The following is a 21,919-nucleotide window of genomic DNA, read 5'->3' on the forward strand; positions in this document are numbered from 1 at the left end:
CCCAAAGAAATTTGGGGTATCTCAAAGGAACTTCAGTGTGTATTTTGGGATTTGAAGAGGCTCTAAGACTCTGGTCTTGAGTAGTGGATTTTCCAGTCATTCTACTTCAGGGATAGTCATGTGTACTGTACTTTTGTTGCGGCCCACACTGCAGGGGAGTCTGTGGTCATAATGGCTCCCCTGATGAGCACACCCATACATCCACACACCCCAGACAGCATATTCCAATTCTGCAATTCTGTTTGATTTATGCCCTGTTTTAGGAAGGCCCAAAGTACCATTTCCCAAGTACCATTTGGACACTGAAAAATTTGTAGTAGGTTGAATAGCGTCAGAGGACACAGTCTTTCTGTTCCTTATTCCAATCCAAGGCCCCTATTTCCTCCTATTTCCCTTCACTTTCTCCCTTGCCCTTTGTAATTCCCAACTCCTGTTGTCCAAGCCTGCTCTAGGTCAGTTCGTAGTATCACCTATGCAAGGGTGTCTGCATCATAAAAAGACCATGAACCTGGGAAGTTTTGTAGTCAACATAATTAGCTCTGAAGCAGGATGACTGCCAGGTTCATTCAAGGTCATACAGCTGGCCCTGGCCTGTTAGTGATGATCACAGTCAGGGTCACAGAAACCACAGCCCATGTGTCCACCGTTTTGGGAGGTTATGTTGGAGTCACTGTTCTTTGTCACAATCTTTAAGATTAAAGCTGCTCAGGGCCACAGTGACAAAATGGGCACCTGTCTGTTCTTTTCTTGGCTCAGTGACTAGGGATTCTAACAGACCTATACTGTCCCAGAGAGAGACTGCACAGGGGGTCACTGAGGATTTTTGCACTTCACTGAGAAGATTCCAGGGACAAGCCATTCCTCAAACTACTCTACCCTTGGCCACCAATTATGTTCCTAGTGGTCAGGGACTGTTTTTACCTCCTCTGCCTTGGGAAGGTTGTTAACCCTGATTTGTAAAATTATATAGACCAAATTATCTGAGATCTTGTAACTCGAACCTGCCAATCTATTCACATGATTTGTCTATAAAAACGTCCTGGCACTTTTTACTTAAACTTCTCACTTGGGATGGTTTAATTCAGTTTTAATCTTATACCTAATTTGGGCTCCTCTCTGAAGATTGTACTGACAACCTCAGTAAGCAGAATTACTCTCCTATATAAACAGTATTTGCTTGGGGAATAAAGAAGCAGTTAATGAAAATCCAAAGTTAAATTTTATCCTAAGGAAATCCAGATGACAGTTTTATCCATGGCTTGCAGTCTCCTAAGAGTTCCAACTCTGGGAATTAAACTCCCGGGCACATACCAAGAGCCTCCTCAGCCTGACTCAATTCTAATTATCATGATTTCATGTTCAGTAACAGGAATTCAGCTGCTATAAAACTATGCCTCCACAGGGTGTGTTCTTTACCCCCAGGCCCAAAGTCTTAACTTTCTTTCACTAAGTAAAGAAGGGTATACTTTGAATCAGCTTCTTCCTTTTGCAAGGTGGAGGGATTGGGAGTTGAGAGCATAAACTGTCACTTTTGAGGCTGGAGTTGAGCAGAGGTCAGGGCATCCTCCAGGTAATGTCAGACATCTCTAATGCCATAAGGGAGGGGCACATTGAGGTGCTGCCCGTGGAATAACTATACCACCCTACCTGGCTTTAAAACAACAGGAGAATCAAACACAGAGGATCTAGTTCTTTCAATACTACATGAACCTTCAGAATTTATTCCATTACTGATGTAGAAATATAGCCAGGCATATGGTTGGGAAAAAAAATGACTACCTTGTACTTCAGCTGACTGGGTCATGGCATTGCTGAGTTATTCAAGTGTGGGGAAAAAATAGGTTTAGGAAAGGAAGGGCCCAATATCAACAATTTCTGTCCATGCTCACCTGAGCATTCAGCAGTATTTTAGTATCAGATGTGTCATAGCCCAGGGTACAGAGCCTCCATCATTCCATGTTGTCCTTACCTTTCCTTGAGAGAGATTCCTGATGATTGGCTGATCTTCCTTACAACTTAGAAGCTACCAGATCTTTCCTCTTGGATATGTGCTCAGGAAATATAAGTTTTAAAATTAGCCTAAACAAAACATCTAGTAAAAACGACTACTTCCTCAAACAAACTTAAGCTGTATTCCGTGGACAAATAATAATACATTCTTTATTAGGCACTCTTTCTCATTTTCTAAGCCACCATATTTCCATACCAATGTTCATTATTAGTGTGGATAGTTCAATAGTTGACCAGATGGTCTTCACAAAAGGCAGAAGTCCTTCTGATGCCACTGCCCACTTACTGCCAGAACTAAACCAAAGGAAGAGGGACATATTAGCTACAAAGATACAGATGATTCATGTTTTATTCTTAGTTCTAGAAAACTCTTTCTTAGAATTTTTAAAATAGAATTTTATATCCTCTAAAAACAAAGCAGATATACAAACATTTAGTCATTCAACCAAACTCAAGAGAAGTGACCCTTGGCTATAGGAACAGAGGAAATGCTGAAGAACAGCTGTAAACCCAAAAGAATGACTTCAGCAATTGGTTTTTTGGATGAGTTTTGTGTCTATGATTTAGTTAGATCCAACACTCATATCTCTATCACTCCTGGCCCATCCCTACCACAATCTTGGAACTATGGAATTTGTACCTATTATTTCATGCTTATGAAAATAATAGGTACTTGCTATGTGCCTGGGACTCAGCTAAGAATTGTATGTTCATTATTTCAGCTTAGTGCATGGATTTACAGAGGAAATGGCAGGGTTTAAATCCCAGTTTTTCCATAGACTAAGACAGGTCTCTTAACCTGTCTGCACTTGCTTTTTCACTTAGAAAATATGAACAAATATAGAACTGTCATGATGATAAATAAATATGAAACCCTTAAACAGCTTTGGCACAAAGAAAAGTATGAATATTTGTTACTATTATCCTTAACTAATTTTAGAAATGGATTTACTCTTTGAAAGGTGGCATAATCCCCTTGGTGTTTCACACTGGTCTCCAGGAGCAGGTAAATTGAGCCTATTTTCACAATGTTTCATAGATGATTCCTTGCTCATATTGTAATATGGGCTACATTTCTTCACTGCTGCCTCACAAGAAGTATCCACGTTATCAAACAAACCCCCCTGGGCCTGGGGTGTAGCTCAGTGCTAGAGAATGTACTTAGCATGAGCCAGGTGCTGTGTTCAATCCCTAGCACCAAAACAACTCAAAAACCAAACCAATCCTCCTAAGGGTAGAGCTTTCACATTCTTAAGACTTTGAGTTTTGGGAAGGCTGGTATCTTAGAACATTTTCTGTTGCTTTAAGAAAATACCTGAGACAGGATAACCTATGAAGATAAGGTTTGTTTGGTTCATGATTCTAGAGGCTGAGAAGTCCAAGAGCTTGTCATCAGTAAGTGCCCAGCTTCTGAGGGCCTTTCTGATACATTGTGACATGGCAGAGGGTGTCTCATTGTGAGACAGAGAGTAAGTGAACCAGGGAGAGCTCACTTTACAACAAGGGCATTCCCATGATAACTCATGAATCCCTTAATCCAGGAGTGGATCAGTCCATTCATGGAAGTAGAGTCAATTGCCTACCAATGTCCTCAACTCTCAAATGCCATTAACATATGACTTTGGGGAGTAAGTTTTCAACACAGGAAATTTAGGGGACACATTCAAACTTTTGGAGCCCAGTAAGAAAAAGGATGATGTAATTAAGTGTGTTGTTAAGTGGTCTAGGTTATATTCTGAATAAAGTGAGACTACAGGAGGCTAGTAGATTGGGGAAATTGAAAGGGTCTGACTGTGCCACACTGCAGAGGGTCCTTCTTTGCTCTCCTGAGATCACCAGTCTCCATAAGTGCAGGAAGGGGCCCACCCTGTGCCATGGGTGGTGACAGAGCACTGAAAATGGGGCTAGACAGAATTGAGATGCCCTGTAAGTATAAAATACACACCAGATTTTGAAGACTTTATATGAAAAACAGAATGTAAAATAGCTCATAAATAATTACTTAAACCTTCATTACACTTGGGATGATGATATTTTAGATCTAGTCAGTTAAATAAAATATATTATTAAATTGTATTTTATCTTTTTCTTTTTTACTTTTTTAAACAAGCCTACTACAAAATTTAGAATTACATATCCGATGTGTGTTATGCTTCTATTAACAGAGATACTCTAGACCATGAGTCCCTGAATTTCCTGATGCTAAGACCTAAGAGGGCCTCTATTCCAGGCTCATTGTCCCAAGGGTGTAACCCTTCAATAATGTGCACCCAACTAGTCGTGACAAAGCCAGGTGTGGAAGGACCTATAGCCCAGTGTGTCCATACCTATATATTGGAGGTCTCTTGCAGAGCAAGGTAAAAATAGAAGTAAGAAGGGAAGAAAGACCAGGAAAGGGCCTCTCAAGTGTTAGGAACAGGCCCAGGCTTGGGTGAAGGTGGTCCAGTCACCGGAGACGACAGTGAGGGCTGGAACAGCAAAGATTGTAATTGGCTTTTGTACTGCTAATGTCCAGAGTGAGGCTATGGGGTCAATGCTTAAATCATGTGGGGTTAGTTGACAGCTATTTTCCCTCTGAAGTAAGAAGTCAACGTGATTGCTGAGAGCAAGAAAGTGAAGGGAAACATAAGATGTTTGGAATGGATGAAGCAAAATTTACAATGGTTTTGAGCATGTCTTAGTATTTATGTCTTTACTGAAGGTAGAGGCCAGCTCCCCATCAACAGGGGGACCTAGCCTCTGGACCAGAAACTCAAGCCCCTGGAGTTGAGGAAAAAAAAAAAAAAAAAAGAATGTCTACAGAGCACAGAGTATTAAAAAAGCAGGGACTCTGGTATAGGGAAGAAAAGAGGGGTCTAGTTCACCAAGTTTCAGCAAAAGTGGAAACTCGTCTTGGGGCAAACATGGAAACCAAAACATCAAAACTGGATACAACGTCAGAGTTGTCCTGACAGAGGAGATCTTGCACTGAGTCCCAGACAGTTGAGCTAAAGCTCCCTCTATCTCTCCTGGCTTAGGTCAGTCAGAGTAAAGTGACCTCTGCAGAGGGAGATGGTCAGCAAAGGCCAAGAGCCTGTGGAGCTTGACCTTTATCTAAGGTGACACAGATACACAGACTCAGCTTCTCCTGACTCTGGGTCAAGGGTACCATAACATTAGTGGTACCCTTACAGAAGTAGAATTAAGTGTATTTCATGCCCCTTAATCAATAATAGAGGTCTGAACACACAAGATTCTGTCCCATGGGAAACAGTAGGAAAATTAACAAGTCAAAGGAGAAAAGTGGGGTGATTGTAAGGTCCAATCTCTAATATTATTGAATGATCTTGCAGAGTTCTTTGCTCTCCTTTGGCCTCAGTTTCTTATTTGTAAGATAAAAGCATTGAAATCAAATGGTCTAATCTGTTCCTCTGTTTTTATCTCTGTAATACAGGATACACAATATTACCATAACTTCTAGTCCCTAAATCTACCACATTGAAGACCTCAGGAAATGTTTTGAACTTAAACATAAATACTAAGCAGAGTGTAGAATGCAGCTCTAGTAAAATAGATCTGAGTTCTTAAGTCACATTCCACTTAATCCCACATAATTTCTAGGTGATTTTTTTTTTTCCACGTATTCTGCTTCCATTACCACTACTGCAAAATATTTACTGGAATTTCAGTTCCTTATTACCTCACTTCCTTGGTCTTTGTTTTATCTTTCTGTTATTGAAACCATAAGGCAATTTAAATGTTTCCTGTGAAACAGGGAATACAACTACTTAGGAAAGATCTTGTGTAGGATAAGGTAGGATAAATAGATTAACAAAAGTGGGCTTATCTTAAGGCAGAGCTGGTGATGTCTTTCAGATCCTCTGCTCAGCTCAGAATGATTTGAACCAAAGTTTGCTAAGAATCTGAGCCAGCACCAGCTGACACCATGTATCATATGTCCTTAGAGATAATTAACAGCTCACAGACCTCCTAAGTCCTTGCATTGTTTTGGAAAAAAAGTCAAAGACACTGGGCACTCACTGAACTGAGATATAGGCTAACTGAAGTACAAAACCCAGAAAGGCCATGTCTTTAATCACGGAAAGCAAAACTCCTTTCAGATACAATTGGAGGGTCAAATGAGCTGCTTTGCTTGTGACCTGGACTATACTATCTTTTAGTGCCAATCTACTAAAGGAAAAACAAGTGTCAAGAAAAGGAATGCTTAGAAGACAAGTCAAAAAAGTTTATCTTTTTAGTTGCTAATTTTAAATCTTTTTGATGAAAGAAATGGAGACACAGATAAGGATGCATAATCAATGTCCTTTCATTCAGCATAAAGCTAGGAAAATGGGAATAGCAATACCTTCAACCTATAGAGGACTACAGGGTAACAGGCAGATTTGAATCACATGAGTTCAATCCCACTACAACCAAGATTTGAGATTCAGAATTCTCTGGATGTTGAATACTCATAATTGTTCCTTGCCTAATTGGTATGTGGTGACATTATTGAATGATTAATTCTACGGTGTTTAATTATGAATTTTTAACAAATGTGTATGATTGAAAAAAATAGCATTTGTGCAATGAAATTTGACCTGTTCAGGTTTTCCTATATAGAAAAGAAATTTCCCTCCTCAAAGAAAAGTTTTAAGGCATAGTTTTGACAATTTATAAGTAAGACGTCATGATTAATTCTTACGAAGATGGCCTTGCTGTTGCTATAAATTCAGTACATCTTGATTTTCCAGAGATCATTGTTAGCTACAGGTCAGTCTGAGTAAGCAGGGAGGTCTAACCAACCTAACTAAGCAATCCCAGATTAGCATTTCACACACATCAGAATATCAGGCAACTAAATTTTTTTCCCAAAAAATTAGAAAAATTAGTCATATGAGAAAGAAGTTTTGGAAACCTTAAACATTCTTTTCCTCTAAACCTGACATTGTCCTCAGGTAATAAATGACTGTTCACTTTTTTATTTGGAAAACAAGATTTATCATGCCTGATCATTTGAATTTTCTTCCCTCTTGCTGTTGGAACAGTGCCAGTTTGGTTTCTGGAGGGGACTGATTCCATACTTTTGTGTACTTTGTGTGTTTTGTGATTCACATTGGAGTCTGTCACCCAGAGGCCTGTTACAGCTTACCAGTCCCAACAACAAGGCATGCATACTGCAAGTCTTGGTGGCTTGACCTAATGCACCATCCTGACTCTTACCTCCTTGTGATAAGTGACAAGGGCACATACATGACTAAGAACTTATATTCTTGAGTTCATAATGGCTGATAAGTCTTATTTAAAGTCAATGACATAAAAATCATAAATTACATAATCAGCTATTTGGTCAGGTTCCTCATTTCAACATTAAAGAACGAAGCCCTGGTTCTATGACTTAATTCAAATTAACTTTTTGATAGTTTAAGAAAGGTGTTGCTGGTGCCACCTAGTGGAACTATTATAATCCCACAGCTATCTGACAAATCCTTAAATTCTAGATAACTTCTGTGATCAGAGCTTAAATTTGGTAGTCTGGTATGTAGCTATCTTTCTACAAAGTGTATTACATATGTTTCAATGCTTTTATTCTAGAATGAGGATAAGGAGTTACAGGACAATATTTTAAATTTTATAGGGAAGTTCTCCAAGATAATTTCAAGGGCAAAATTTGTTCTACCAGTATAAGATCTTGTCAGTTTCTCCTATTTCAAATACATTCAGGCTATTGTTAAACCTTGAGGGACCCTTCAAACTTTTAACTCTCATTAGCTGATAAAGATGGCATTGTTGGTGTTATTCAATTTGAGTGTAGCACATTTGCCCCACATATTAGCTCTGAGGATATAGTATCATTTCTCATAAAATGTTCATTAGGCCTTCTCACCCCATTCAAGAACATTTGTGAGAACAGGCTTTCTGGTTTTTTCCCATTAGTTATTTAATAGAAAATTCTATTAGGATATTCTGCCCACCTTACAAGGAGCTCTCTTTAAATACCACAACAGCCCCCAGTGGTAAATTCCAACTAGATATTGAGCATTATTTGAATTGGACACAGTGGAAGAACACTGATCCAGGTGACTCTACTCATACTGAGAATTTGGAATTAAGACTGGGGGGGTCAAGAAAGTATCCTGACTATATATATTTATATACTTACATCTATACATATATCTATATCCCTCTTTATCACAGGGATATCTGTGATAAGAGACAGTAAATGATAAAGCAAGTAAGGAAAATTTTTCTGAAGTAAAATTAAACATCTTTCTAAAATTAGAGAAAAATAAAGTACAATGGTTCATTTGACTAGATTGAGAGACACCTGGAAAATTGGTAAAGCACTCTGCTGGGTGTGTCTGTGAGAGTGTCTGCAAAGATGACTGGCATGTGGGTCAGTGAGCTGAGTAGGGAAGATAGGCCCTGAAGGTGGGCAGCACCATCTGATAGACAGGGGGACTCGATGGAACAACAAGGGAAGAAGGGGAAGCTGCTTATTCACATATTATCGGCTTTTCATGAGGGTGTTTCTGCTGCTCCCATCATTCACAAACGTTGGACTCCAGAATTCTCATCCTTTGAATGTGAACTTGCATCAGCAACTCTCCAGTTGGCATCCAGGCCTTCAGCCTTGGACTGGGGCTGCATCATTTGTCCCTCTTGATCTGAGGCTTCCAGTTTCTTGGACTGAGCTACTGGTTTCTTCAACTGCCCAGCCGGCAGATGGCCATTGTGGGACTATTCAGCCTCTGAGTGTGTAAGTCAGTCATATAATAAATCCCCTCTTTTAAGCTATATACCTATAATTGGTTCTGTTATATATATTTATAATTGGTTCTGTTCCTCTGTAGAATGCTAATACATAAAGTAAATGATGTTCCATGTTCAGTGTGTCTGGGAAAACTTGCTCTTCAGAGACAAGCAGTTTCTCTGCCTTAGGATTACATGCACATATGCTAGCATGCAACACAAGTCTTCTGGAAGGAGTGTAGAACACAGGGTTCCCCATGCTCTTACTAAGAAGCTTTGGTCCCCAGTAACAGTTGTATAATCTCTCTCAGAAATGTGCAGCAAGGAGCACTTCCTTTGACAGTTTCTGAGGGACTGTGGGACCTGAGAGACATGAAGGGCTTTCTAAAATACAGATTGCTTGGTTCCAAACCAGAGTTCCTCATCTAGCAGTTCTGGGATGACATGAAATGTGCATCTCTGACAAATGCCTGGGGATGCTAATGGGCTGGCCTTCAGAGCACACTTTGAGAAGTACTTTGCTGAAGGAGCTTTCCTCTGTAGAGGGGAACTGGAAATCACTCATCCGGAGTTTCCCTGAGAGGTCAGCTGTCTGCCTAAGACTAGGAACACGGTGAGCAACCTTATACAACACCAGGAAAATTCACTGAGTTCTAGATCAAGAGAATAGTTTCTACTAGGGAAGGACCTCCCAGGCACTCTTACAGGAACAGGGGCCCACCATGTTTCAGATCCATACACTCAAAAATAGTTAATGTTTCAAATAACTGACTCAATTTTCAGGAACTAGACTAAACCCTGCCAAGAAGGACCCATGCCATATCTTTTAACTTACAGGCTTTAAAATCAATATGGTTTTGTCCCATTATTTGTCAGAGAGAGATCCATTGATTTATATTTGGCACTGTGACTGACCTAAAATCAATATGGTTTTGTCCCATTATTTGTCAGAGAGAGATCCATTGATTTATATTTGGCACTGTGACTAACTTGAAGGATAGGAGAGACACGGTTATAGGAGGTACTTTTTGGTATAATTTACCAATTCATACTCTGCCAAAATCATCTTGAAGCACTCCTATAATTCCCTACCAGGCTCCAAGAAATCCATTCCAGTCTGAAGCATTGGGTCCTAAGCTCTTTCTCCGATTCCCTTCACTGGCCCAGTTAACTTCTCACTTTTGACATTAGCTCAGGAACATCTTCTGTGGGAAACCTTTCCTGAACCACCTCCTATATATACAGTAAAGTCCCTCTTGTTAGAGGCTCTCAGAATACCATGTTTCTATTCTTTTGGTACATACCACAGTTCAAATACATACTTATTTCATTAATGTTTGTGTTTCCAACTAAACCGAGTTCCAGAAAAGTAAGGAGGTTTTGTTCTTCACTATTTCCTCAACCTCTACTTAAATTCCTGGCACAGGACAGATGGACAGGTGCCCAGTTGATTTTGTGGGGGGTGGGCAGGGGCAGAGTACTGGGGATTGAACACAGGGGAGCTTTACCTCTGAGCTACATTGCCAGCCCTTTGCAACACTGTATCTAGCTTCCAGTTTTTTGTGTTTTGGGGGGTTTTAAATTTTTTGTTTTGTTTTGTTTTGGTGCTACTGGGTATCAAATATAGGGCCTGTGCATGCTAGGCAAGTATTATACCACAGAGGTATATCCCCAACCCTCCCATTGATTTTTGTTAGATGGACTGATGGATGAATGCATGGATGGTGGATGGATGGATGGACAGACTATGTTATAACCTAATAGCAAAACTTAGGAATTCTGTATATTGTCAGGAAAAAAAAAAAGTATGCAGATTATTTTTGATGTACACCAGAAAGAAGAAATCAGCAATCTATTTTGCTCCCACAGTGAGTACTCACTGTTCCCTTAACAGAGCAGTGAGCTCTCACTAGGACTTACTGAATTCCTCATCTTACAGTTTTGTCTCCATAGTAATGTATAAGTTTTTCGGGGAGTACAAATCGAGGTTATTTTGCTAGTGAATGACAGTTAACAGACAGGTATTAAATGTTTGCAGCTGGGCAAAACTTGGGACAACAGAAGGGGCTTGAATTTCCCCGGGGCACCCTGGGTTCTCTTGCCTGCCTCATCAGAGTTTCCTGTCTCCCCACATTTCCCCTAATTCACCACAGCTTTCAGTCCTCTCCTTTTACAGGTAAGGAAGGTAAGGCCCACAGAGACAGAATAACCTGCATAAAGTCACATGGTAGAACTCAAAGCAGAGAGAGGGGTAGAACTCAATCTTCCTTACTCCAGCTCTTTCACTGAGTTGCCAAATACTCTCAGCGGGGAGAATTCTGAGGAGTTTGTGTGCTTCATCTAGGGAAGCTGGGTCAGAAGGAAGGGTCCTATCAACCAAACTCTGTCAGAACTTCTGTTGACATAGCCCAGTACAATTAATTCTAAATTCTGAATTTAGTTGAGAGGTGGGGGAGAGCAAACTGTATTCACCAAGAAATATTGGTAATAAATTCTTTTTTATGCAGAAAGCTTAAAATTTCACCTAAAAACAAAACATACCACATAAAAATGTCTCTTGAAAATGTCTTCTTTTATTAGAAACAACATAAACACATTCCACTGTGCAAATATACGCTTCAGTTTTTGCCTGAGTTTTTACAACAAGACCTCTCAGCATAATAGTTTTTCCTTTGGGGGCTACTCATGTACATGTATTCAGCAAGTGCCAAGTGCCCTCCCAAGTGCTGGGGAATTAAAAATATAAAAATTTTAAAAAGCAGAGAAAAAAGGCCCAGTCCCATATTTCAAGAGGATCACAGTCTAGTACACTATTTTCTTTACTTTGGATGTCTGTTTTAACACATATACTTCCAATTAAGATGTATTTTATTCCTTGCTATCTAAGTCTTTAGAAAATAGCCTATATATTCAAGGTAAATTGAACAATTAAAATAATTAGATAAAATATGGTTGAAACACAACTGTGAGTCTTAAATAATCAAATGATTTATGGAAAGGCCATGCTGTCACCTAGGTTATTTTGATAACAATTTTTATTTTTTACTTGGTGACTTTGCAAAGACACAAATATCTTTTTTTTTTTTTTGCAAAAAAGATATTTTAATAAAAAGAGAGACCTTCTTTCTTAATCTTCTATCAATACACAAAGGAATATTTGTCTTATCTGAAAACAGTCCTTGAGTCATTGCCAAAAGTGAAAATTAAACAGAATCCAAAGCTGCATCTACAGTCCTTACATTAGTCTTTGCCTTCTTTCTTTAGTGACTGGTATTTTCTTAATATTTGTATAAAGAGGGACATGTACATATGAATATTCTCAGTATAAAACCCAAATTACTTATTTGAAAAGTTGTCTACAAATCAATTACTGGCATTTCCCTTTATTTATATGATACACTCCTCAAAATGTCCACATTTATACTGTTTTGTACTTTTAAGTAATTATTATAGTATTAAGTATTATCATAATTATATGTGATTTATTTTAGAATCTCAGTGGCACACCATATTCCCATTTTGGGTGTGGGAAATACCATCCACTATTGCTGCTATATAGCACACAGGAATCAGATGATCCTTGGAGGTACTCAATTTCATTACTTCAAAATTCTTCAATGTGGTTCCAGCCACGCGTAGTCACATAGATAGTACATGCTCAAAGATAACTTACTAAAGCTTGTTCACAGAACGAAGCTGTCCTCCCCTGCCCACACTTCTGGAAGTATTATCCAAAGTGCTCTCCAGGATTTAAATAACAATGCTTAAAGACACTCAACACCACAGTAATGCATTTGCTGGCATGACACGAACAATACGGTTACTCCAGATGCTATATTCAAACTGTATGGGTCCATTGAAAAAATAAATATAACCTACAAGAAAAACACCATAAGGAAAATTTCAGAGTTTGAAAATAATAAGGTTTTACTACAGCTAATCTTAAATATCCAATCTGTTAGATTTGAATTATTTTTAACATTGCAATTTTTATCTTTTAAATCCTACTAACATTGTAAATGTCTTGCTTATAAGTTTAAAAGAAAAGGGATAAATGTCCTTAGATCTTCTAAATTATCACCTAGAATTCATCATCCTGCCATGAATTTCAGTTTTGATGCTAGAAATACCAATATTAGTTATTCATTGTAAGTTAGGGACAATATCCCTTTTCATAATTAAAGCAAAAAGTCATATAAGTTATTGGCAGTTATGAGTCTTTATATATAAATTACACCCCACTCCACTCCTACTTTGAATTCTGGCAACACCCTTTGCATCTTGGCATTTTTACATATAATTTAAGGTAATATATAGGGTTTGGCATGACTTATTCATAGAATTAGCCATAATTAAAATTTTCATTTTTTTCTAAGCAAGGTTTTTTTGTTTGCTCTCTGTGTAAGTAGTTACTCAAGAATAATAATTAATGCCTTAACTGCCATACATTCATTAGCACACCTAAGTCCTGTATTATAACCTTTTGTATAAGGGGGACTTTTAAGGAGCTACAGAAGCCCTTGTTGAAGTTTAATGCAATGTAATAATTACCATTTTTCTCATACACAGCATCCACTTTATCGCCAATTCCTGGGAAGTCCTCCTCTATCAGTCTGGGAGAGTCTTTGTCCATGATATGATTAGTATCATCATATCTATTTAATAAGAAAAAGAAATTTTCTTAAGTAAGTTCTATTTCTTAAAAATGACTTAAAGCCCAGTATAGTGGTGTGCACCTGCAATCCCAGCTACTTGGGAGATTAAAGCAGGAGGATCTCAAGTTCAAGGTCAACCTGGGCAACATAGGGAGAACCCAGCTCAAAACAAAACAAAACAAAACAAAACAAAACAACTTTAGAAATAATACAATGGATTCAATGGTACCTTTCAAAATTGGCAAGTTTTAAAATATCTGATAGTTTTTTTAATTAGTAATGAATGCTTGATGAGTATTTAAAGGCCATCTTTATAAGGATAATTACAAGCTCATTTCCATTTTATGAATTTCTTTACAAATTTCGTACCTGTTATTAAAGTATGTCATTGGGATGGCATTCTTGGAATGAAATAAATATATTTTATGTATTGAACAATTATCTATTGATCTTCTATTATCTGTAAGATAACTTAGTACAATAATGAATACAAAAATATTTAAGGTTTAAATTCAACACTAAAATGTTATAAGGGCATATGGTAGTAAAGGTTGAAAGGGAGAGAATGGGTTTCTCCGTGCATAACTGCATATTCTGTATTTTCTTCCCTGTCACCACCACACCCTGGTCAACTTAATACATTCTGAAATTGACCTAGAAAAATGGGATCCCTCAAGGTACTTTTGATACCAATGAGAGCTTGTTATATCCTTTAAGTATATTCTAATAGGTAAAAGGTAAGAATCCCTGACCCATCAAGAAAACTTAGACATATGACATATACACATAATTACAACACCAGGCTCTTGTGTATATGTGTGTGTGCATGTGTGTGTGTGCACGTGCACACATGTGTGGTGTGTCGTGGGGATGGAACCCAGGGCCTTACCATGCTAAGCAATGCTCTGCCTCTAAGCTGCAGCCCCAGTCCAACAGCATGCATTGTAGTAAGTTAATAAGAGAGTAAACATAAAATGTCAGGGGTATACAGGAAAAAGGGAGATAACAACTGAATGGGGTGCTCAAAAAAATTCTGTAGATGAAATAATTTTTCAAATATATACAATTTTAAGAGGGAGAGATGCAGGGAAGAAAATTATGTAAGATAAGTTGTGGGGGATGTAAATGCACAGTGTATTTGAGATGTGGGAAGCAATTCATTCTGACTGAACCATTGAGTTTTTCCAGAATGTAGGTAATGGAAAGTAGGATCAGATAGAAGCTGTCAGTAAATTTTAGAAAGGTGCACATTTCATTATCAGAAATAAAGAATTCAAAAGGCAAAGATAATACATACATGTGCATATGTGTATAGTTGTGCACGTGTGTATGCCTGTGTGTATGTAGAAATTGAACAAAGCACCCATTCTAAATATTTCAGGTGTGGAGTTCCTATGATATATTGTCCTTTCCCATTGCAGAAATGGATCTGGGCTCCTAAATGTTGCTTGATGCTGCCTGAACCTCTACATATGTTTTAAATATTCCAGTTCCATTTTCCTTTCAGGAAATTTGACTTTACAAACTATGGGACTATGAGCTTAATGATCACCCACTCCAGTGGATCATTTAACTCTGAAACATGGAGTCTTTTCTCAACTATTCATTACCTGTATACATTATGGTGTCTTCTCTAACCCCTGAAAATAGAGCCACATGTAAATTAGGAGGGGATGACAAGAAAGAGAGTCCAGGTAAAAGATTAAAAGTGATGAAGATACCAAAGTAAAAGTGATGGTTTGCCATGGTTGAGGCACAACAAATGGATAGGAAAGAAAAGAATGGTTGAGAAGAGGTGTGTACAGTGTATTTAAGAGAGACTGAATTTTTAAAATACATATTGGAGGAGACCCTTGCAGGTGCTGACATAGAACAGAAATGAATGACTGGTATGAAATTTAAAATAATGTAGTGAGATAATAATTCAGAGTAGTAACAGATGTTTGAGGCTTGCTTTGCCCCATTACACTAGATGGGTCAGTGCATATTGCTGTCATACCTCCAGACCTGGTTTCCTGAGAAGAAGAGAGTCTTGCCCGTGTTCTCAAAATGAACAGCAGCACTTATCTTCTTAACCTCTTTTGGAAAACCCAATTCAGATATTTTTTTGGGATAACCTTCCAGAATATCATAACCTTTAAGAGCCCAAAACTTTCTACCTAGAAGAAGTGAAAGAACACTTTTAGTATGAAGAGAATCTATTAAGACTCACAAATGTAGACATTTACTTTGAAAAAGACTATATTTCTGAAATAAAATATTCAGTGTTCATGATCACAGTGTTTATGAAACAGAGAAATAAGCATTCTTCCAATAAAAATTAGTGTTTAAGTATAGCTCTGACTATAACCAACCAGATATTACAATTAATTTGGCAATTTATTACCTCTGAATATTGTTTGAAGATGGGTTAAAAAACACACTAAAATTTTGTATGAATATATAGCACAATAGCACATTGAAAATACGTGGTTTATAATACCAGTTAGAATAACCAGTTAGAAAGTTATTCCTTTCTCTAAAGAGTAAATTCATTGTAACATTAATTATAATATCAAATAATAAAAATAATGTGAGCAGACTGTTAGACAAACATAGCATTACATTATGGTCATAAAGACAGAATAGCAATTTGGGAAAATTTTTCATGATTTTATATCAATGGAATAAGTAGAATTTAAATACATATCTATGCTTTGAAACTAAATATGTAAACAATATGTGTTTAAATGTGGTGAAGGACTAGAAAAGAAAGTGAGAAAATAATAAAATAAACTTATTTACAAAAAGGGGAATTAGGGTTAACCTTTTTTCACTTTTTCAAAATGCACAATATTATGGTTTTTCAGTAAGCAATATATAGATATAGATATAATTTTTTTTGGTGCTGGTGATGGAACCCAGGGCCGCAAGCATGCTAGGCAAGAGATCTACCACTGAGCTACTCCTCCAGCCCTCAGTAAGCAATTTTTAAGAGAAACTAAGAAAAAACAATTGAAATGATTGATATGAAGTGAATAGATATGATAACTAATAATGTAGAACATTTACATATCAAATCTAGGAATATTTGATAGAATGGTTTCATGTGCTTTTTGGTTTTCATCTGATTCTTAATTTAGGTATATTATTTATTTATTTATTTATTTTAATTTTTTATTTTTACAGACTACATTTTGATTCATTGTACACAAATGGGGTACAACTTTTCATTTCTGTGGTTGTACACAATGTAGATTCACACCATTTGTATAATCATACATGTAGGTAGGGTAATGATATCTGTCTCAGTCCACTATCTTTCCTTCCCCCATCCCCCCACCCCATTTTCTTCTACACCATCCAATGTTCCTCCATTCTTCTTTTGCCCCCCCAGCCTCCCCCTCATCATGTATCATCATCCACTTATCTTTGGTATTAATCATTTTACTAAGTCTATCACTGTCTACCCTGGTCATGTGGGAGGCCTCACTTTGGATGGCTTACCTCGAAAGATAAATATAAGGTCATGAGAAGGATGCTCATATGCAGCATCAATACGATTGGGAAGTTCCGGCCAAAAAGATTTTGTCAGAAACAGCTCTGCATCAACCTGCTGAGGGTGCAGGCGCCAGAAGAATCTAACACAAGAATAGAAAGACATAATTTTCTATCAAATTTTAAGTGCAATATTTCTATCCTGCAAGTCACCTCTCCCCACATGAACACAATTAACACAACCATTCCCCAACACCCATGAAGGGAAAAAAGTTCCACATTCCTCAAGTGTTGTTATAAGTTTTGGTTATCCTAAAGCTGGCCTAAGGTATTCAAGTTTAAAAGGTCACAGAGCTTTAGTGAAAGTTCTGAGTCTCCTGTGGGTTGACACCATGCTTCTTTCAGTTTTGTGTATCTTGCAACTGGCAAGCCATGTGCCAGGCACTGGGTTGGATTCTAGAAGCCATATTTTTTTTTTTTTTTTTTTTTTTTTGTAGTACTGGGGATCGAACCCAGGGCCTCGTGCTTGCAAGGTAAGCACTCTACCAACGGAGCTATCTCCCCAGCCCAGTTGGACTCTAAAAAGAAAACAAGTACACAAGCTATGTCTTCCATGATCTCATGGCCTGGGGACACTGATAATGTGAGAACACACCACAGCACAATGTAATCAGAGTCATATGGAAGGTGATGGGAATGCTGTTGGATCAAAACGAGGGGGTAATGAATGAATGAATGCACAAATAAACAAATTAACATCATATAACAATCTAGAAATTGAACATTTACATTGCACTTCCCATATCTATAAGTTTAGGTTGTAAAGCATTCCCCCTCTCAAATTCCAACTCAGGTATCCAGGATCAAAATCTTTCCATACTAAAAGGAATTCTTATGGACATTTATGAGTAACATTTTACTAATTCAGTAATTATTCTCAATATCTGTCTGTTTTTCAAATAAATTGAACTGCTAATTTTACTTTGTTATCTTTATAAGATAACCAAAGATGTAAAAGAAGCTGCTCAATGCTAAGATTATCCATTGAAAGGGGAAGTGTCTATTCATCCGTCATTTATTGGATCTGCAATATGTAAATAAACTGCCCAAAAGTCTATTCTTTTCCCTGTTGTACTCTGGAAGTTTGACTGAATGCCTTGGCAGTTTTCAGAATGGACATGCAGATGTTTGTCACATGCAGATTTGATGAAAGAATCTCAAGAGTACCTGTCTTTAAAGATTATTGTTTCTCCTCGGAGACTGGTAATGGCATCAAGGGATAAGGAGGGGTCACATTTGTCTGGTGTTTTGGGATGTTTAGGGTTAGGATCTTCATCTCCTGGACCTGCAGTTGTGAAATGAATGGGAGTAGTTACTGAGTAAGCCCTTCCTGGTGACCTGAATCACAGCACAACAGGTTGATGCTGCTTACAGAGAGCAAGAGCGGGTTCCCCTGAGGAGAACAGTAAATCCTGAAGCTCCAGCATAATGGTAATCCTCCCTCCTCCCTCCAGGGTTACCAAGGTCTTGCAGGGGGACACCCCTCTGCTTTCCTCCTTCAACAACAGATTCTGCTGAACTATAAATTAAATTTCTTGGGGTTGATGATAGAAATGGAAAAAAAGCAAAAGACTGAGAAAAAGTCCCCCATACTTTGTATCATCAATTGACAAACTGTTCTTGAGAAACACTTTTCTCTTAAAGTCATTTCTGATGGCACACCATTCCTGTGGTAGCCCTCATTTCGATTCCTTCTTTTGACTATTTTAGCAACTGTCAATATCAGCTGATGTTGCTTCACCAATTTGCCACAGTGCATTGCACCTCAGTGACAAGCCAGCCCTCAGTAACTCTGATGTGATCTGCCACATGTTTATAACTCTTACCAGCTCACACAGCAGTGCACAACAGTAACCCTACACTGTTTTTTATCTAGTTTTATTACCAGTCCCTTAGGCACAATATAGTAGAAATAAGAATTGCAAAGTAAAATGGCAAATTCCATTGGTCACCTTCAAGTTCTTGCCTTCACTTACACTAGCTGTGACAGTAAATTTAAATCCAGGGAGGAAAATTATGGGTTGAGACATGAGCAAGTTTTTTGAGCTCTTTGCTCCAAATATGTTTACACCAATGACTGTGTATTGTGGTTTTCATTCTATTTATGGCAGGTTATCTATAAATAAATGTTTTGGTTGATATTTAAATATTTTGTAAATATTACTGAAAAATTGGAAGAAAAAATGAGGAATTTCTTCACTGTCACTGTAGTTGTTGGTTAAAAACTACTGAAGATCACAAGAGTGATTTCAACTATGGCAATTAGACTAGTTGGAAGAATACCAAGAATTTATAAAAGCTGTTGCCACCATCAACTGTGTTACCATAGGTATACTAAACTCTAAAGGGCTTAGTTGCTTCATTGGTTAAATGGGGAATAAAACATTTTCTTTTCCCATGATAGAGGTATTTTGAGGGCATCTAATGTACCCGACAATGTATAAAATATAAATACAGGAGTTATATTCTGCAAAACAACTTTAGAGAATGGAATATTTTCTCCTTGAGCAATTTAGAAAGAAAATGCATGCATCTATTTTACTTATGTAACTAATTTTATAACTACTTCTATTCTGTTTTTATAGCTGATAAATTAATTCACCATAGAGAGCCTGGATTCCTTGCACATCATCATCGGGAAGCATGAAATGACTTTTTCCAGTGTAGGTATAGATAGGAAACATGAGTGCTCCTGGGTCACTGGAGTGGTCAAGACCTAAGGAGTGACCAAACTCATGGGCAGCTACAAGAAACAAGTTGTAGCCTGTAAGAAAACAAAGAAACAATGAGAAAACAAGGTATTCTAGTTGATGAAATAATATTTTTTCCATCTTACTTTTCTCTTTCTTCATTATTTTATTCACTTTTAAAAATTAATGTTCAGTGGCTTGAAGGACAATTCCAAGTATTGATAAAAGCTTTATTAATAGTTTATGGTTCTCTTTGATTATAGTTACCTACATAATTAATCGATTACCTACAGCAATATGAACAGATTGCTCTCATATAATTATTAGTCAATAAGGATTTACTGTGAAGACAGTAGGAATCCTGATGTGCTATCTGTATTCTCAGGCCAAGCAAGGAAAGTGGACAGAGATGACCTTAAATTAGTAGGAAACCAGAGGGCCTTACCTAGCTAACATGCAGTCTAGAACAGCATCCAAACAGGAGGTAGCACCCAAGAGATAATGACCAAGTATAGAGGACACATCAAGTAGGATCTCTGGGTATACACTTGGGAACAAATTCCAACTAAATGATTCTTTCCAGAATTTTTCTAGATTCTAGACATTAGAAAACTAGAAACTCTGGGCATGATTTGGTACTTACCCTGTACTCTAAAATGTGACTATGTCACTATATTACATTGTTTGCTCTAGACATTTTTTTTCATCAATTTTTAACTTCCTAATACTGCTACTTTAGATTGGGGAGGGAAAGGATAATGAAACATTAAAAGAAAATAAGGTTTATAAGGCAATAGGAATATTTACTTCTGCTTAGAACACGTGAAAGCTGGAGTCAGTGGTCTCAGTTCTCTTAAAGATCCTGTTGTTAGAGCATTTACATGAAGAGGTTGAACTAACTTGGTAAATTCTGCACATTATGGGGCAATCAGAGGTCACATGATCCAAATAAGTAGTTCTTTACTGAAGTGACCAGTAATGCACACCTTTCTTGGCCTTCAGCTGAAAACTTATTTCAGATTTATCTGTGGAAGTTTTCATTTATTTCAGTTAAACATATTTTAAATCCAGAATTTATGTAGGAATCTAAATTTGAGGAATACTGTGACTCTGTCTTAACACTACTTAGTGTTGTTCTTTCTTCCTAAGACCATTCCCATCTATGAAATATTCAAATCAAGAATATGCAAATTTTCACCCTTTCATTCAAAGCCAGATTAGAGGCACTGGAGTTGAGACACTGATCATTTAAGGCCCAGTTTTACCTTTGGGAAAAATAATCCTTTATATTTTAATGAAAAATTTGAAAAACCAGCTGTCTATAAATACTGCCTCTAGTTGTCCTAAATTATAATCTACCCAGTTCCAAAGTTAAACTCACTTTAGTACAATCTATGATTTTTCTTTCTAAATTAGCATTGTATGTAATTAATTTGGACCTTGAAGATTCAACTACTAAATGAATGCACTCTACACTAAGTTTCATTTTACTCTTTCAATACAACCTTTATCTTATCTGTCTCATGCTATTTAAAGACATTATCTTGATTTCTCAAAGCAGTGTTTATAAAACGAGGGCTATAGGTGAATCTGAAGCAAGTAACTCCTGTGACAAGGAATAGAAAGTTGACTGAACTCATGCCATTAATATTTCTACAAAGTAAAAATCTATTTCAATTCCCATACAATTCAGTTATTATCCATAGATCCAGTCCTAGTGACTTTTAGATATAAATTTATGGAAACTATACTTGTTCAAAATGCAAAAAAAGTTAACCCACAATAACAATTCCTTTGCTGACAGAGATGGTTAAGACTTCAAAGTTAGTATCCCTCAAATCAGGATAATAAATTAAATACATTTTATCCATTTTTTTGTGTTTAAAATTTATTTGTAGAAATGTCACTTATAGAGACACTAACAAAAGTGAGATCAACTTTATTTCTTTAGAATATATAACCAAATGCTAAAAACAATTTATTTTATGCTTCTTCACTTTGTAGGAGTGGGTTCACTGTGTAATCTAGTAATCCATGAACTCTATCTGTATAAGAAACATTACCTTTAGAACTACTTGTCCAGTCTTCATCATCATCAAAATGAGCATCCCCTCCATAGTTTGGTCCAGGAGGAAAAGCATGAGCCAGCAGACCAGAGGGTCCATCAAATGGGTAGAAGTCTCCATGCTCTATAAACAAAAGGGAGAGCCAAAATCTGAGCATAGCCAGCACAGGTGCTTGCTCAACTTTTGTTGAATGCTGTAAACTTAATGAATGACTAGAAGAAGGAATAAA

General features: G+C 37.3%; 1 protein-coding gene across 1 annotated transcript in view; it reads right to left on the reverse strand.

Annotated features, from left to right (window-relative positions):
- Window positions 1–11,842: 11,842 nt before the first annotated feature.
- Window positions 11,843–21,919, reverse strand: part of MMP13 (matrix metallopeptidase 13) — a 73,862-nt gene continuing 63,785 nt past the window's right edge. The window contains exons 6-12 of the mRNA XM_079101990.1: window positions 21,688–21,813; window positions 19,537–19,698; window positions 18,102–18,219; window positions 16,884–17,017; window positions 15,397–15,556; window positions 13,294–13,397; window positions 11,843–12,617 (exon numbers count right to left, since the gene is read on the reverse strand). Of these exons, the coding sequence (XP_078958116.1) occupies window positions 12,517–12,617; window positions 13,294–13,397; window positions 15,397–15,556; window positions 16,884–17,017; window positions 18,102–18,219; window positions 19,537–19,698; window positions 21,688–21,813 (905 nt within the window). The 3' untranslated portion in view covers window positions 11,843–12,516. The remainder of the gene's footprint in view (window positions 12,618–13,293; window positions 13,398–15,396; window positions 15,557–16,883; window positions 17,018–18,101; window positions 18,220–19,536; window positions 19,699–21,687; window positions 21,814–21,919) is intronic.

Source organism: Sciurus vulgaris (genome assembly GCF_902686455.1).
Source record: "Sciurus vulgaris genome assembly, chromosome: 11".
NCBI classification, from domain to species: domain Eukaryota; kingdom Metazoa; phylum Chordata; class Mammalia; order Rodentia; family Sciuridae; genus Sciurus; species Sciurus vulgaris.